Here is a 19,401-nt window from a genome sequence, read left to right as displayed (position 1 = left end):
CCCCGGTCTAGCATGGAGAGATCACATCAAGTGAGTGGTATCAGTGGAACTAGTTATAGATCCAGAAATGAGCTGTTGTGTTTGTATACCAATGCCAGAAGTATAAGAAACAAGGCAGATGAAATGGTTGCACTAATTGCATCTGTTCACCCAAAGATTGTCGGAATAAGTGAGACATGGTTGGAAGAGTATGACATCCTGACATGAATAGAAATGGAAGGGTAAGATGTGTTTTATGAGGATAGAAGGGGTAAAAAGGGAGGGGTAGTGCGATTCATGATAGAGAAAGAGTTATGTCCATACAAAGTAGAGATGAAAGACAGAAATAGTGTCAGTGGTTTTGAGGCAGGATATAGAGATAGAGGTGAATGGAATCAAATACTTGGTGAGATGTTGTTATACACCAGGTAATGTGGATAGTGGTGATAATGAAACGTACAATCAAATTAGCCAAGTAAATAAGAAAAGGGTGATCATTATGGGTGATTTTAATTATGACAATATAGACTGGAATGATGAGATAGCAACTGGAAGTAAAGAAAATAAGTTTCTTGAGTTTTTTAAAGGATAACTACCTCAGACAGTATGTAACAAAGGGCACACGAGGATTGAGGGTCTTGGATTTGGTCATCTCATCACAGGATGTAATTATAAATGAGGTGTCAAATCATCCACCAATTGGTGAGAGGGACCATGAGGTGATTACCTGCAGCGCAAGGACCCCTGTGAGAAAAGTGTATATGTGGAACTACAAGGGGTATGATTATGAAGAGCTCAGGAGACAGCTTGCAGGTGTAGCATGGAATGAGGAGTTAGCTGTAAAAGAGATCAATGCAGCTTGTGGGATTTTCAAAAAATATTTAGTAGATGCAATGTCTAAATGTATTCCAAGGGTGAGAAGGCTAAATAAGGCAGGTGTGAGATGGATGAATAAAGAGATTAAGCATGCAATACAGAAAAAAAAGGGCATTGTGGAGGCAGCATAAGAGAAGTGGAAATAACCAATTTCATGAGGTCTACAAACACCAGGCAAGGAGGGTGACTTGGTAGGTAAGAGTAGCTAAAGAGAGCTATCAACAGCAGTTGGCTAATGAAGCCAAAAAAGAATCCTAAGGAATTTTTTCGATATGTGGACAGCAAAAGAAAGAATAATTATGGAAGGATGACATTGATTGGAGAAAATGGTATAAAGACAACTGATGCAGAATGTGTGGTGGAGATACTTAATGAGCAGTTCATAAAGATCTTTCAATCTTGTGAATGTGACTACATGGAGAGAAATTGAGAGCAGTTGATGATTGGGAGGAAAGACTGACTGTAAGTGAGCAAGAGGTGTTTGGGGAGTTGAGTAAACTAGATGTAAATAAGGCTGTGGGACTTGATAATATATCACCGCATATTCTGAAGGAATGTGCCAGGGTGTTGACACCTGCCTTGACATATTTTTTTAATATGAGTCTTGCACTTGGTCAAGTTCCTAAGGAGCGGAAGGAGGGCAACGTTGTGCCACTTCATAAAGGAGGTGATCAAACTCAAGCATCAAACTATAGGCCTATCTGTGTGCCAGGTGTTGTGGTTAAGTTGTTGGAGAAGCTTCTGAGAACAAGGATCCAGAGTTGGGTTGACAACCATGGTATTATCTTTGATGGACAGCATGGATTTGCTAAAGGGAGTTCATGTTTTAGTAATCTACTTACTTATGACAATAAAGTGACTGCTTCCTTGGACAGAGGAGAAGGATACACAGTAATACTTGGATTTCACAAAATCTTTTGATAGAGTACCTCATGATAAGTTGACAGTCAAACTAGAGCAGATAGGGTTGGATATTAGATTAGTGCATTGGATTGGAGACTTTCTATCTGATAGGTATCAACAAGTTGTCTATGGGGGGTGCGATTACCAGGAAAAGGAAAGTCATTAGTGGAGTGCCTCAGGGGTCTGTTTTAGGGCCATTACTGTTTAACTTGTATATTAATGATATTGTCGAAGATTTGGATGGAGATATTCAGTTGTTTGCAGATGATGCAAAGTTTTGAAGAACCATAAAGTGTAGTGAAGATGCTGTGGCCTTGCAAGAAGACTTGAATAAATTGAGTGATTGGACACGGAAATGGGGATGTGAGTTCAATGTTGCAAAATGTAAGGTTTTAAAATTTGGAAAACAAAGATGGGATGCAGAGTTTATGCTTGGTGAGAATATATTGTTGGAAGTAGAGGAAATAAAAGATCTGGGGGTGATAGTGGATAAGGATCTAAAATTTAGGGGACACATTGCCAAAATTGTGAAGAAAACACAAAGGCTTCTGGGAATGATGTGGAGGACATGACGTATAGAAGTAGGAAGATTCTTGTTCCATTGTATAAGGCTTTGATTAGGCCACACATGGACCACACATGATGAGATGTGTGTGTGATAAAAGGACCTCCCAGATGAGTCTTTGACTCCATGTGGTCTTGCGGTAATAATAATAATAATAATAATAATAATAATAATAATAATAATAATAACTGGTAATTCGTTTACGGAATTAACAACGCATATAAAGTATATTAATTAAAGGTAACTTTAATGAATAACTTCTATATTTCGGCAACATCACGTTGCCATCTTCAGGAACATAAAGATATGGTATGTGCACGCAGGCACTAACAAAAGCAAATGAGGAAGAAAGCAAGAAACTAATATTGTTCCTAAAGTCCTAATGGTGCCCTCTGGCAGGCTAATTTGGTTGTCTTGGCAGTTGGGCTGAAGTTCTTATAATGTAAGTCTCCCAAATTTGGGGTAGTTTCATGCACCAAAATTTGTTGAGGTTACGAACGTTTTTTTGAGCTGCTGAAGATTCCTTGAATAATCTTTCGTATTTAAACTTGCTTCGGTGTATTATTTTTGTTTTCTTCCAATGAATTCTATGGTGGGTATCTAAGGCATGGTCTGCCAGCCCAAAGCAGCTGTACTGGTGAAACCGGATGTAATCTTTGTGTTCTGAAATCCTGATATTTGTTGTTCTGCCTGTTTGGCCAAAGTAGGACAATTTGCAGCTGCAAGGGACCTGGTATACACCAGGTAGGTCTAGGAGAAGTGGTTGGTCTTTGGTAGAGCGGATAAGGGATGCCAACTTTTTGTATGGTCTGTAACAGGAAGAAAGGTCATATTTTTTGATACATTCACTAGCAATCTGGTGGGTTTTCTGTAAACAAAAGATCCATCAAGTTGGCGAGTGATTAAAGTATCTAGGAAGGGGAGGGTGTTGTTTTCCTCTTTTTCTAAGGTGAACTGGACTCTGGGGTGTTGGTTGTTTAAGTGTGTTAGGAAAGAGTGGAGTGTGTCTGAGCCATGTGGCCAAATAACGAACCCATCATCCACGTAACATAGCCAAATAGTGGGTTTTTGTGGGGCAGAGTTTAAGGCTTTCTCTTCAAAGGTCTCCATAAAGAAATTGGCCAAGGGTGGGAAAAGTGGTGAACCCATGGCTGTCCCTTCTATCTGTTTGTAGAACTTTCCTTGTCAAATGAAATAGCCTGAGTTCATTGTGAACTGAAATAGGGCTGAGATATCGAAACTTGGCTTGGATGAACTCTAGGGTTTCTTTGAGTGGGACATTAGTGAATAGGGAGGAGACGTCAAAACTGACCATTATGTCAGTGTGTTGGAGCGAGAGGTTTTCTATACTGGCTTTAAAATGGGCTGAGTTTTTTATCTGTGATGGTGTGTTGCCAGTATAGTGTGTGAGTGTTTTTGTGAGTGTGTGAGTGTTTAACCATAGTTTTTGTTTTCACATATAAGAAACCACTGTTTAAACAATATTTCTAGATTCACTGCATCGGAGGGGGAGAGGGGATCTTATATAGGCATATTTGTTTGCCTCTGGGGGAACATTTATATAAAAATGCTTTATCTAACTGTTTTCCCTTTATTTGCAAATGTGTTTAGTTCTTTCTTATTATTATTATTATTACATGACACCTCCAAGGAGTCCAAAGGCTCGTTGAAACAGGACACCAACTCTACAACCCTCCGTCTCCATCACCACTCCATCCATCAACTACAGCAAACTGCTACTACCATCACGAACACTATCACCTACTCCAGTACCATCTACTACCCACCACCACAACCACCACTAGTATTTCTTGTCTGCAAATTGTATGTGTTCTCAAGGCCAAGTTGTTCCCATGCAGGATGAAAAAATTAAGTTTCTGGGAGAAAAAATCCTTCTACCTCCATATGAGATTGGCTAGCTCATCTTCGATTGAAAAACCCCATATAAAGATTCCTCTCATCACGATGAGAATTGAACTCTGGCCTTTTCCAATCAAAGGATGAAACATACTATCATTCTTCCAACTTTTTCCTTTAGAGTTCTTATTAGCATATTCATTTATGTTTGTTTCTTTTTTATATGTACAGTAGATTTATATGATAGAAGTCATTTATATCCTGCAGAAATAGATAAACACTGACAAAATTGCTAAAAAGCAAACAATAATACCTTTTGTCCAAACATTTCAAGATTTTAAGTTTATTAAAAATGTCCTTCACTATCAGCTCCTCAACTCACCACCAGTCATCAAACTCAAGCTATGAATTTGCAGCTAATTCAGAACCATAGATCATTTTATGCTTTATAAAAAGTTATTTATTTATTTAAACTCTTGCTAGGAGGCAATTATGTTTTATGGTTAGCGAACAAATGCCTAGAAGTTACCAGTCATGATGTTTTTAGCTTATATGTCAGTATATTCTGCATACAGTGTCTGAAACATTGAGTTTAATTGTTTATTACTGTTAATAAAATTTTATTCACCAGATGGTAGTTGAATCTGCATGTCCTTACTTTACGATGACTGCTGTATGTCATCGAGCCTGTCAACAGCAAGTAAATAAACCTGGCCATAAGCAAAATACATATTATAAACTAATATCAACAATTTGATTTTAAGCAAAAAAAAAAAAATAATAATAATAATAAATAAATAAATACCCATTTTGAAGTCATCTTCTGGAGGTTCTATTGCAGTAGATTTCCCGCAACGTTTCTCACATTCATAAAATGACGGAAAATTGTTTTCATTGCCATTGCAGCCACTATAGTAGAATCTACGACATTCTGCACCTTGAGAATCATAAAACCATCTTTCTCTAAATTTTTGGCAATTCCCTGATTCCTGCGGTAACCTACATATGTCACTCTCTAGAACAGTAACAGAAAATAAATTATATAATTAACGTTTTGTTGAAAGTTTTTTCATTTGATTATACTATAAATTAAAGATGGCAAGAAATTATATTATTGGTTTCATCCTTTATCCAAGTGTATTTTTATTATTATTATTATTATTATTATTATTCAGGCCACCATGGAGTCAAAACACTCATCGTGGGAGGTCCCCCCCCCCCCAAGAAACACAAAGTCAATCATACCACTCCTTAGGGGGGGGCCTCCCCTTGATGAATCTTGATTGACTTTGTGTTTCTTAGGAAGGACCTCCCACGATGAGTCTTTTGATGAGACTCATCAAGGGGAGGTCCCCCCCCCCCAGGAAACACAAAGTCAATCATACCACTCCTTAAACTCATTGACCGTTCTCACTCTCACCACTCCATCACGCAATGCATTCCATGGTTCAACCACCCTCCATGCAAAGAAACCCTCCTCACCCTCTTGCTCACAGATTCCTTTCATAACTTACACGGATGGCCTCTTGTCATCACTCCTTCCCACTGTTCAACGAAGCGAAAGAACTCTCCAGCGTCAACCCTGTAACCACCTCTCAACAGTTTAAAAGTCTCAATCATATCACCTCTCTTTCTTCTATCCACCAAACTCTGCAGTCCCATTCCCTCAGCTGATCCTCATAACTATCATTGTACAGTCCTGAAACCATCTTTTTTATCCGCCTTTGTACCCTTTCCACAGTTAATTTATCCCCTTCAAATCCTGGGGACTGAATCTGAGAACAATAGTCCAAGTGTAGTCTGATCAGGGTCACGGAATGATAACTGTTTTATCTCTGCAGGTCAGTCCTTTTCATTATTGTAGCAATCCTCCATGTTACCTTCACTACCTTTGTAATATGTCCCCTAAATTTCAGATTTCTATCAATGATCAATCCCAGATCTCTTGTCCCCCCCCTACTTCCTCCAGTATAACTCCTCCCAAAGCGTATGCAGTGTCCCATCAATGTTTCCCAAACCTCAAGACCTTACATTTTGCTTCATTAAACCAACACCCCCATTCATTTGCCCATCTATCTAGCTGATTCAAATCCTCTTGGAAGGCTGCCGTATCTGCACTATTACTAATAATCCTTCCCAGCTTCGCATCATCTGCAAACAACCAAATATCCTCTTGCAATCCACTGACAATGTCATTGATATAAAGGTTAAACAATATAGGTCCCAGTACTGAGCCCTGTGAGACCCTACTTGTAACCCTCTGCTTCCTTGAAATTGCCCCACCATATACAACTCTCTGATACCCATCGGACAGCCAATCCTGAATCCAGTTGACCAATCTGACATCCAGACCCATGTGCTGCAACTTGAATATCAGCTTATCATGTGGCACCCTGTCAAATGTCTTCGCTAAGTCTAAGAAAATGGCAGTATATGCCTTTCCCTCATCTAATGCTCTTGTAATTTTATCATAAAAGACTAGCATATTGCTAAAACAAGAGCGCCCCTTTACAAATCCATGTTGACTCTCACAGATAACATTACCCTCATCTGCCCAATTCTGTATACAGTCCTTCCCTACTTTCTCCAAGATCTTACTAACTACTGATGACATACAAACTAGCCTATAATTAAACACTTCCAAGCTAACAAATTTGCTCGTGAAGTAACTTCATAACCAGGCTACTTGTATATAGAGGCTAATGACTTTACATCATTGGCCTTAGTATCTCAATGAAATGCATGTACATGTATAATGCTATGCATTATGGGAGGAACCACTACACAACCAGTTTTGACCTTTATTGAGGTATGTTTAAGTACAGGAATACCTCTCCAAAAACTATAAGTTATCTACAAGATCACTCTAAATTTCACTGAGTGATCCTAAAGGGTCACTGCTAAACTCATCACTCCTGATGAGTTTAGCAGTGAATCGCTCCAGAATAAGAAACTCAGTGGTATAGCATGCCCACAGATATGAGACCCATCGACACTTCTGCGCATGTTAACAGAAGGAGAATTCATTTCAATAATAGGGTAATAAATCCATATTGTTGAATGAGTTCTTTATTATTACATGTCGGAAAATTAACTTCTCTATTATGTCATAAGTGGTAACTATTTTGCTTGTATAAGTTGAAAATTTTTACCTATAAAGCACGTGATTTCATGTGTTGTTGTTAACCAATTCGTTCGTCGCCTTATTTCTTTTCTCCCCCTTCAACATGAATTGACTCTTCTTGGCAGTCTTCCAATGAGAGCTCTCCCTTCTCTGATCAGACTATAGCTCCATCCAGTGACAGGCAAAAACCAGTGACTGAGCAGAACCTCGCTATTCCCTCAGAAGAAAGTTACCATCAGTGGGAGCCAGATTCAGAAGTGATACCAAGGTTGAAGTAATGCAGAAGTCATATTTCCATATACAAGTAGTCAAAGGTGTCGCACTTTATTACTAAAATACTCTGGAGTAGAGACAGATGTTGAAAGTTTTTTCACTTGGTTACACTTAGCAAACAAACTTTGTTTGCTTACACCTTCATAAAGGATTAAACCAAACAAGTTCGCACATGAAGTAACTTCACAACTGGTCTACTTATATATAGAGGCTAATGACTTCACATCAATTGCCTTAGCATCCCATAATGCAATGCACATATCCTTACAACATGCAAAATGCTATGCATTATGGAAGGGGCCACTACCCAGACCAGTTTCAACCTTTACTGAGGTGAAAAAGTAAACAGGTGCTCATCATAGGTCTAGAGTACTTAGTATAAAGGTACAAGAGAGTCTGATATATTAGGAGAAAGAAAAGACATATAGATAGTATTAGAGATAGAGAAAAGGCCTCAGCTCTTTTATATCATCATATAGCCAAAGGCTATCAGCTGTTTTTGTTTTTGCTGGTCTCATGCAAATGAACAACCAAAAGACACAAATTTAAACTACAGTGCAAAGACAACTTAAACTCAGGTGGTTAGCTTTATCTGAGTTAACTACCTTGAATTGGTAGCAACTGGGATTGATCTCCAATCTATCCTGCAATTGACTATAAGAGCACATTGAACAAAGAGGATGGAACCTTCCATAAATGGTACTTTAATTCACTAATTATGAAAATCAAAATTCTTTTCCCATTGCTGACAGGTGGTGGGTACTGCAAAAAAGAGCCTGTTCTGTTGTAAGTAATGGAATGACCAACATATTAAATAATCTGTTCCAAATATGATCCTGATGGATTACATTTGAATGGGTTTGGTGTTGTGAATTTAGAAAGTCTATTGTTTTCTGAGAAGACACAGAGTCAAGAAGTTAATGTAGAAATGATCAGTTTACCTGTCTCATTTTCACATAAAGGTGAAAATGAGGCAGGTAGGAAGGGAAATCAGAGTCAGGATCAGAGAAACAGGAGTGGTTAGACTGAAGAGAGGTGTGGTATAGCAGCTGGAATAGAGAATGCTGACACTGGTAGAATGATCTTAAACACACAGGGATTGCTATGTTTATACACAAATGTAAAGGGTATTTGAAACAAGAGCGATGAGTTTGTTGCACTGATTGAATCGGTATGCCCCAAAATAACTGGAATAAGTAAAACTTGGTTGTCTGAGGAGGATGCAATGTCAGGAAGAGCAATTGAAAGATACAATTTTCCGTAAGAATAGAAATGTGAAAAGAGAAATGGGAGTGCTGTTAATGATTGCAAAGGAATTGTGTCTGCAAAGTGTGGAAGTTGATAATGCATGCACAGATTTTGAATCTGTGGTGTGAAGTTGAAATAAACAGGTTAGTATATCTGATAGGATGCTGTTATAGACCAACGAATGCAGAGAATACTCATTGTGAAATGTTTAGGCAAATTAGTTGGGCATGTAAAAAGAAGATGATTCTGATGAGAGACTTTAATTACAAAAATAGACTAGAAGGAGGAGATAGTGTATGGGAATAAGGAAAGCGAGTTTGTGGAATTTTTGAGAGATAAGTATCTTAAGCAGCATGGGATTGAAGCAACTAGACGCTTTAGATGTTTTGGATTTGGGGATAATTTTACAAGATGTAGTTGTTAATGAAGTGTTGACACTGCTGCTGGCTGGTGAAAGTGATTATTAGATACTTGTTTTGGAAATGATGAAACAAGAAAAGGTCACTGCCAAAAATAGATACATGTGGAAGTATAAAGCAGGTGATGAGATGAGCAGAAAGGATGTTGACAGTGCATGGAAACTCACAAGGCAGTATCTGACAAAAGTAATGTACGACTATCCCAAGGGTTAAGTGATTAAATAGAGTAGGAGTGAAATGGATGAACAGTGAAATCAAGCAAACTGTACTGTAAAAGAAAATGTTACAGAGGAGGTACAAGACAATTGATGGTGATCGGATTCATGAAGGGAATAAAGTGCAGGCTAAAAAAGGTGACAAGCATGGTAAAGAAAGAAAAGGTGCAGTATGAGAGGAGATTAGCTGGTCAGGCCAAAGTTAACTCAAGGGAATTTTTCTGTTATATGGCAGATTAACACTGGTGGATAGTCATGGCAGCAGATTAACAACTTGCAAAGGATATTATTGTTATTATTATTATTATTATTTCATGACATCTCCAGGGAGTTCAAAGACTCATCGACGGAGGGCACTTACTCTACAGCTCTCTGTCTCCACCACTCGATCCACCTATAATGAACCGCAACTACACCAACGACATCTACTGCCCACTAGTATTTTCACAGACAATCACAAACATCCATACATCCACGTCCACAGCAGGATTCAAACCTGCAGCCTTTTGGCTGGAGAGTGGATATGCTAACCTCTCAGCCAACCAGGCTAGCAAAATATAGTGGAATTATTGAATAAGCACTTTATCAGCATATATCTTACTGGTGTAAATGATGCCATGCAATATATAGAAGAGAGGCAAGTATTAGGAGAATTGGAAGTGAAAAAAACAGAGGCGTATCAGATGTTGGTTGGGTTAGATGTGAATAAGGCTGTCGGAATGGATGACATATCACTATGTATTCTTAAGGAATGTGCACCACAGTTGGTTATGCCCTTGACCTGGTTATTTAATGAAAGTGTTGCAGTGGGTATGGTTCCTAAGGAGTGGAAAGAAGGCAAAATAGTACCACTCTACAAGCATGATTCTAAGACAGAATCTCCAACTATAGGCATCTGTATAACTGCAGTTATGATCAACGTGTTGGAGAGATTGGTAAGGAATAGAATACAGGATTTGGGTTGATGTACATAGCATTCTTTATGATGGTCAGCATGGATTTATGGAAAAGGGTAAATTTACTTGCATTTCATGATAAGGTGACAGATGTGTTACATAAGGGAGAATCATATACAGTGATATTCTTAGACTTTGCAAAGTGTTTGATAGATTACCACATGAAAAACTGGTGTACAAGCTGCAGAGTATGGGAATAGATATTCTACTGGTTATATGGATCAGAGCAGTGGCGGCCCGTACATACGGGCATGACCCATACTGCGACACTGCAGCACCCCCAAAGAAAAATGAAAAATATTAATTTTGTTTGTGTTTATAAATAATAACAAAGCTTACAACATTATATAAATGCAATACAACATGTTAAAGGTTACAACTTATGTTTCGACAGTGACTGAATAGTTAATAATTGGAATTGTTTGATTAATGCTTTAGATAGCAGTGTATTTGTTCCATAATTTAGATTACGAAACAAATACACTGCTATCTAAAGCAGTGTTGATATTATCACGTTCAACCAATCGGTCAGACTCATCGATATTCATTTGCACTTGTGATTGCACGTTACAAGTCATTCCAACACTGCTAGTTTGAGCAGTGTATCGTATGTTTGTGCATTTTCTGTGAGATATGAAACTTTTATTATTGGTGCATGTTCGTGGTGAAGGTGAATTATTTTTTGCAAATCTTATTTTATTTGTTAAAATAACATATAATTATTTATTTATTATAGATACAAGGCTGAATTATGACGAGTGTCACTGTTGAAAATATGAAAAGAATTATATTTGTTAATTATCGTTACACGAAACAAATACACTGTGATCTAATGCAGTGTCAGAATTATCGCATTTGGGTCAATGCAGTCATCTCGCCGATATTCGTTTACGCTTGTCACTGCACGTTACAAATGATTCCGACACTGATCGTTTGATCAGTGTATCATATGCTTGCACGTTATTTTTGTGACATACAAAGCTATTATTATTAGTATTTGTTCGTGGTGAGGATGAAATATTTTGTGGTGAGGGTGAAAAAAATAATAAAGTAATTTTTAATATCTCTCGGGGACCCTGTAACCCCTAGAGAGTGCGACCCCAGGGTGGCGGATAGGGGAGCCCACCGTGTGTGTGTGTGTGTGTGTGTGCATGCATGCGTGCGTATATGGTGGGATGGTCCGAATATACCGAATAAGGATTCGTGGACCAACAGGGCCATAAAGATCCATTTACTTTAATCTTTCCTATAAGCCTTATCAGCCAACTCTTCTTATTTTATGACCCGTATGCTATTAGAGTACTCAAAGGCCATTGGGGGTCCTTTTCATTTCTGGCCTTACAACTTTTCCCTCTCTATAAATCTTACTATAATTCCTCTATAATCTACTCTTTCCCCCTTCAATATACCCTATTCCTCTTATGGGTTTAAATTCGGAAGAAGGCTAGTTCAGAAGCCTAAAGGTAGCAGCCCTACCACTGAACTATTCCATCGTCAGGCTAGTCCCCTGACATGGAGAACATAATTCTACTAGTAAGCTGCCAGAAAAAGATAATCAGACTGAATCTATAGGAAATGACCCTGGAATGGAAAAGGTAAAACAAAAATGGAAACGACAAAATATAATACACATAGCAAACTGGAATGTAAGAGGAATATCATATAAAGAAATAGAATTAGACCAATTATTAAATGAAAGAAATTTTAAAATAGCAGTAATCACTGAAACAAAAAAGAAATTAAAAGGAACCATGAGAACTGAAAATTTTAATGTGATATACAGTGGAGTTGACAGAGACCGAAGAGCAAAAGCAGGAGTCATGATTTGAATTCATAACTCCCTTTCAAAACAGTTAAAACATTATAAATTATGGAATGAAAGAATAATAGAAGCTAGAATAAAAATAGATAGAGGCTATTTAACAATAATTGGTTTATATGCCCCAGAAGAAGGAAGAGAACAAGATAATATTGATTTTTATAATCAGCTACAAAACATGTATAATAAAATAAATAAAAATTATTACGTAATTTTAGCAGGAGATTTAAATGCAAGAATTGGAAACACGAAAATTAATAATAATATAGGAATACATTCAGAACATACTCTAAACAGGAATGGTAAAAAATTGATTGACTTTGTAGTTTATAATAACCTAAAAATAATGAATTCCTTCTATAAACATAAAAACATACATAAATATACTTGGGCAGCAAGAGGATAGAAATCAATATTAGATTACTTTATACTAAACGAAAAGACATCAAAATTTTCACTTGATGTTAGAGTTAAAAGAGGATATGAAATAAGCAGTGACCACTTCCTTGTTAAAATAAAAAGATTACTACATAAATGGATATAAGTAACAAGAACAGAAAGAAAAATTGAAACATTTGTTTATAAAACTAGACTATTGAATGACACAAATGTACAATGGCTATATGAACAAAGAATTAACCAATATCTAGACAAAATGAAGAAATAGAAATAGAATGGCTTAATATAAAAATGATACTAAATGCAGCAGCAAATGAAAGCTTAGGAAAGACCAAAAAATTCAATAAAAAGAAAAAAACTGAAGATATGGGATGATACAAAAAGAAATAATCAAAAATGCCTATCACAAATGGTTAAGCAGTAAAAGATTAGAAGATCAAATAGAATTATTATTATTATTATTATTATTATTATTATTATTAAACAAGACCTCATGGAGTCAAAGACTCATCTAGGAGGTCCTTTTATCCTACACACACATCTCATCATACCGTGTCTTAAACACATTCAAACTACTTGCAGACACCACGCTCTCAGGCAAGGCATTCCAATCACTCACAACTCTGCACGAAAAAAACCTGCCTCTCACTCCCTTACTCACACCCTCCTTATACAGTTTCCAGGGATGACCTCTGGTTCTCCCCTGATCTCCCACTATTCTCTGTAGAACTTCTCCACCACTGATCCTATAACAACCCCTTACCAACTTGTAGGTCTCTATCATATCTCCCCTCTTCCTTCTCTCCACGAGACTCTGCAAATTACATCTTTTCAATCTTTCCTCATACTCAACATTCCAGAGGTCAGAAACTACCTTAGTCAGTCGCCTTTGGACCCTTTCCAACATCTCTTCATCCTTCTGAAAACCCGGTGACCAAATCTGGGCACAATAGTCCAAGTGTGGCCTAATCAAAGCCTTATACATTGGAACAAGTATCTCCCTACTTCTACATGTCAGTGTCCTCCGCATCATTCCCAGAAGTCTTTGTGTTGTCTTCACAATTTTGGTGATGTGTCCCCTAAATTTTAGATCCTTATCCACTATCACCCCCAGATCTCTTATTTCCTCTACTTCCAACAATATATTCTCACCAAGCATAAATTCTGCATCCCATCTTTGTTTTCCAAATTTTAAAACTTTACATTTTGCAACATTGAACTCACATCCCCATTTGCTTGCCCAATCACTCAATTTATTCAAGTCTTCTTGCAAGGCCACAACATCTTCACTACTCTTTATGGTTCGTCCCAACTTTGCATCATCTGCAAACAACTGAATATCTCCATCCAAATCTTCACCAATATCATTAATATATAAGTTAAATAGTAATGGCCCTAAAACAGACCCCTGAGGCACTCCACTAGTGACTTTCCTTTTCCTAGATATTGCACCCCCATACACAACTTGTTGATACCTATCAGATAGCCAGTCTCCAATCCAATGCACTAATCTAATATCCAACCCCATCTGCTCTAGTTTGACTGTCAACTTATCATGAGGTACTCTATCAAAAGCCTTTGTGAAATCCAAGTATATTACTGTGTATCCTTCTCCTCTGTCCAAGGAAGCAGTCACTTTATTGTAATAAGTAAGTAGATTACTAAAACATGACCTCCCTTTAGCAAATCCATGCTGTCCATCAAAGATTATACCATTGTTGTCAACCCAACTCTGGATCCTAGTTCTCACAAGCTTCTCCAACAACTTAACCACAACACCTGACACACAGATAGGCCTATAGTTTGATGCTTGAGTTCGATCACCTCCTTTATGAAGTGGCACAATCTTGCCCTCCTTCCACTCTTTAGGAACTTGACCAAGTGCAAGACTCGTATTAAAAAAATATGTCAAGGCAGGTGTCAACTCTCTGGCACACTCCTTCAGAATACGTGGTGATATATTATCAAGTCCCACAGCCTTATTTACATCTAGTTTACTCAACTCCCCAAACACCTCTTGCTCACTTACAGTCAGTCTCTCCTCCCCATCATCAACTGCTCTTAATCTCTCCATGAAGTCACATTCACAAGATTGAAAGATCTTTATGAATTGCTCATTAAGTATCTCCACAACACATTCTGCAACAGCTGTCTTTATACCATTTCCTCCAATCAATGTCATCCTTCCATAATCATTCTTTCTTTTGCTGGCTACATATCGAAAGAACTCCCTAGGATTCTTTTTGGCTTCATTAGCTAACTGCTGTTCATACCTCTCTTTAGCTACTCTCACCAACCAAGTCACCCTCCTTGCCTGGTCTTTGTAGACCTCATGAAATTTGTTACTTCCACTTCTCTTATGCTGTCTCCACAATGCCTTTTTTCTCTGTATTGCATGCTTAATCTCTTTATTCATCCATCTCACACCTACCTTATTTAACCTTCTCACCCATGGTATACATTTAGACATTGCATCTACTAAATAGTTTTTGAAAATCCCCCAAGCTGCATTGATCTCTTTTCCAGCTAACTCCTCATTCCATGCTACATCTGCAAGCTGTCTCCTGAGCTCTTCATAATCACCCCCCTTGTAGTTCCACATATACCCTTTTTACACAGGGGTCCTTGCACTGCTGGCAACCACCCAGGTAATCACCTCATGGTCACTTTCACCAATTGGTGGATGATTTGATACCTCATTTATAATTACATCCTCCGATGAGATGACCAAATCCAAGACCCTTAATCCTCGTGTGCCCTCTGTTACATACTGTCTGAGGTAATTATCCCTCAAAAACTCAAGAAACTCATTTTGTTTACTTCCAGTCGCTATCTCTTCAATCCAATCTATATTGCCATAATTAAAATCACCCATAATGATCACCCTTTTCTTATTTGCTTGGCTTATTTGACTATACATTTCACTATCACCACCATCCACATTACCAGGTCTATAACAACATCCCACCAAGTATTTGATTCTATTCACCTCTATCTCACACCATACTGCCTCAAAACCACTGGCCCTATTTCCCTCTTGCATCTCTACCTTGTATGGACATAACTCTTTCTCTATCATCAATAGCACTCCCCCCTCCCTTTTTATCCCTTCTATCCTCACGAAACACATCATACCTTTCCATCTCTATTCCTGTCAGAATGTCGTCCTCATCTAACCATGTCTCACTTATTCCAACAATCTCTGGGTACACAGACACAATTAGTGCAACCATTTCATCCGCCTTGTTTCTTATGCTTCTAGCATTGGTATACAAACACAACAACTGATTTCTGGATCTACAGCTAGTTCCACTGATACCATTCACTCGATGTGCTCTCATCATGCTGGACTGGGGCCATTTCTCTTTCTGCTTCTTCATTTTAGAACCCTTTGCAACAACATCTGTTTCCTCTTGATCCCTGGTCATCCCATTACTTTCCTGCCTACACATGCTCTCACCTCCTCTTGCAGCATCCACCTTTCTCACGCTGTGTATCCCTGTCCACCCTGGGCCTCCCCGTTTCCCTGCTCCTCTTGCACACCCATTCTCTCATTTTCTATACTCATACCACTCACCTCTCCATTCATTTCCACTTCTTCAATCTCTCCTGTCTTACTCTCCTGCTCTTCCACATCACTCCCCTCTCGATCTGATTAATTTTCTCTATTCACTTCTCTACCTTCCAGCAGCAGTCGCTCCAAGCGACTCACACCATAACCACTCAAATGCAGTCCATCGCTCCCATACAGCTCACTTCGTCCCTCAAACTCATTCCACACATTAACAAACTGTACACCCATCTCCTCACACATTTCAGCCAGAATACCATTCATAATCCTTGCTCTCCGCCTCATTTCACCACAATCATACCTAGGCAACACACTGACCACCCTTCCTGTCACACTATTCTCTTTTATCTTTCCAAGCAGTCTCTTGACATTCATTTTGACATGCTCTTTGTTCTCTCTCAAATCATTTGTACCAATTAATACAATTAATTCTTTTGCTCGCTCCCGCCTCATATCCAATGCCTCAATCACTCTACTTATTTTACCGCCTGGAAAACATACCTTGTGCATTTTATCCTTTAGCACACCTTTAATAATGGAGTCGCCATACAACGCCACTCGCTCATCTTTCATTAACTCTTTCATGCCATCATGATTTATTTTAATAGTTCTGACCTGAATTCTCTTAATTTCATTCCACATCCATTTCATTTCTTGCCTCATCCAATCTAATTCACTTTCCGAACCTCGCGACACATTCTCTCTATCATTAAATCTTTCTAACTTTCTAACTCTCGACCCCCTCTTCTCACATTCCCTCTCATTCATCCTTCTTTGTTTCCGTACTTTCGGTCCAACATACGTCCAACTTTCACTATCATTCTTCTCACTTTCACTCTCATTTATCTTTGTTTGTTTCCGTACTTTCGGACTAACATGCGTCCAACTTTCGCTATCATTCTTCTCACTTTTACTGTCATTCATCTTTCTTTGTTTCAGTACTTTCGGTCCAACATGCGTCGAACTTTCGCCATCATTTATTCTTTCGATTTTTTTTACTTGCGATTTCTGCATTACGCAAGTTCTACTTTCATTCGTTCTCTCAATTTCGTTTCTTTCCACCTGACTTTTGTCCCTTTTAACATCTGTTACGGTTGTCAAATCGCTCTTTTTCTTTTTTCCTGATTTTTTAACATTTTTTCGCTTCTCTTGCTCACCATCCATTTCTTTCAAACGTGCAATCGCGACACAATCAGTACTAGCACTTTCTGTCATCAATTTCATATTCGCATTCATTAGTTCTTCGTTCAGGTCACACTTCGCACACACCCTTCTTCCATCCGCACTAAACATCCACAAATCATTTATGTAATCGAAGGAATACATATAACAGACCTCACACTTAACGAAACGACTGAAATCTACATTCAAATCATGGAATGACAATGCCGCCGCCATTTTTTTTTTTTTCTCTCTGCCGGTTACTAGGTCTAATAATAACGATTTCGTAATTTAGCTTAGACAAGAAAAAAAACCCACACTAATAATACCGGTAGCATACAACGTTTACAGCCACTCTTACTCAAACAATTACGCATATATACTTAATTATTCCTAGTAAAAACTTATCTGAATCAGGAGCTCTTCAAAACACGTCCGCAGTACTTGGCCCACTAGCGCCCCCTTTAAATATAAAAAATATAAAAGAATAGGAATATAAGAATATAAAAGAATAAGAGCCATAACTAAAAAAGAAGTCAGAAAAAGACAGAGAAGCATGGAACAAATTTGTTTCTAATTTAGAGCATGATTTATATAAAATAAGACCCAATGTATATAAAATTTTGAAACACTTAAATGCAGATACCAAAGAAAACAAAATTAAACACTGAATTGAAATTAGAATTTCTAAATTACTACACAGAATTATGGACAGACAGCCTGAAAGAAACACGAAACGGAAAATCACCTGAAGAAGATAAACTAGGTTCAGAACTATATAAATATGCAGGAACTAGATTCAAAGAAAGACTCTTATTATTTTTAAATAAAATTTATTCAACTGGTATCCCCCCCCTCCCCCAATAGAATGGAAAAAAACAATTGTGATTCCTATCTTTAAAAAAAGGTAATAGAGATGACACTAAAAACTATAGAGGTATCAGTATACTAAATTCCTGTTACAAAATATATAGATGAATCTTAAATAGCAAACTAATGAAATATTCCGAAAACTTTATTTTAGAAGTACAGAATGGATTTAGAAAAGGACAATCATGTATAGACCCAGCCTTTTGCCTAAAATTAATAGTAGAGAAAAGAAGAGAATACAATTTAGAAACACATATTGCATTTATTGACTTTGAAAAAGCATTTGACAAAGTTGAAAGAAACATTATTTAACATATTAAAAGAAAGACAAATACCGAATAATATCCTAAGAGCTATCACAAGTATATATGAAAATAATCAAATACAAATAAGATTAAATCACGAGCTATCATATACGAGAGAGAGATAAACCAGGGGGTGCGACAGGGATGTCCCCTCTCAGCAACTCTTTTTAATATCTACTTAAATGAAATAATAATAAAATGGAATAAAAATTTACATCAAGGAATTAAACTTTCTTCTACAGTAAACTTAAACACACTCCTCTTTGCCGACAACCAAATAATAATTACAAATTCTGAAGATAAACTACAGAAAGCTATTTTAGACCTAAGTGAGATATCCAAAGATTATGGTATGATAATATCAACAGAAAAATCAGAAACTATGGTCTTTAAAGGACAAGATCCAGCAAGAACTAAAATAGTAATAGATAACAAGATCTTAGAACAGGTGAAGTCATTTAATTATCTAGGATGTACAATCACATATGAAAATGAAAAAGATATAAACGTAAAAATTGCAAAATATTTAAAAATAACAGGTGTAATTAACTCTATATTAAAATCGAACCTAGTTCAAAAAAAGTTCAAAGTTCTAGTTCAAAGACTAAAGGTATACAATACATTAGCCCTACCAGTCTTAATGTATGGAAGTGAAATCTGGACAATAAAACAAAAAGACAAACAAAGATTAACAACAGCAGAAATGAAGTTTATGAGAAAAACTGCAAAGTATACCCTATTTGATCACAAAAGAAATGAAGAAATTATGAAAGAATTAAACCAAGAACCAGTACTAGAAAAAATTAAAAAATATAAACATAAATGGATGGAACACGTTCAAAGAATGAAAACAGAAAGATT

General features: G+C 37.3%; 1 protein-coding gene across 5 annotated transcripts in view; it reads right to left on the bottom strand.

Annotated features, from left to right (window-relative positions):
• Positions 1–19,401, bottom strand: part of LOC150097613 (papilin-like) — a 1,184,257-nt gene that overhangs the window by 357,039 nt on the left and 807,817 nt on the right. For all 5 annotated transcript variants that reach the window (XM_090407770.1, XM_090407771.1, XM_090407772.1 and 2 more), the window contains one exon: positions 4,986–5,195. In XM_090407770.1, the coding sequence (XP_090263896.1) occupies positions 4,986–5,195 (210 nt within the window). The remainder of the gene's footprint in view (positions 1–4,985; positions 5,196–19,401) is intronic.

Source organism: Typopeltis vanoorti, chromosome 17, assembly GCF_054136105.1.
Source record: "Typopeltis vanoorti isolate ZY-2024b chromosome 17, IOZ_Tvanoo_1.0, whole genome shotgun sequence".
In the NCBI taxonomy this organism is placed as follows: Eukaryota; Metazoa; Arthropoda; class Arachnida; order Uropygi; family Thelyphonidae; genus Typopeltis; species Typopeltis vanoorti.
This window is presented reverse-complemented; position numbering and strand designations above follow the sequence as displayed.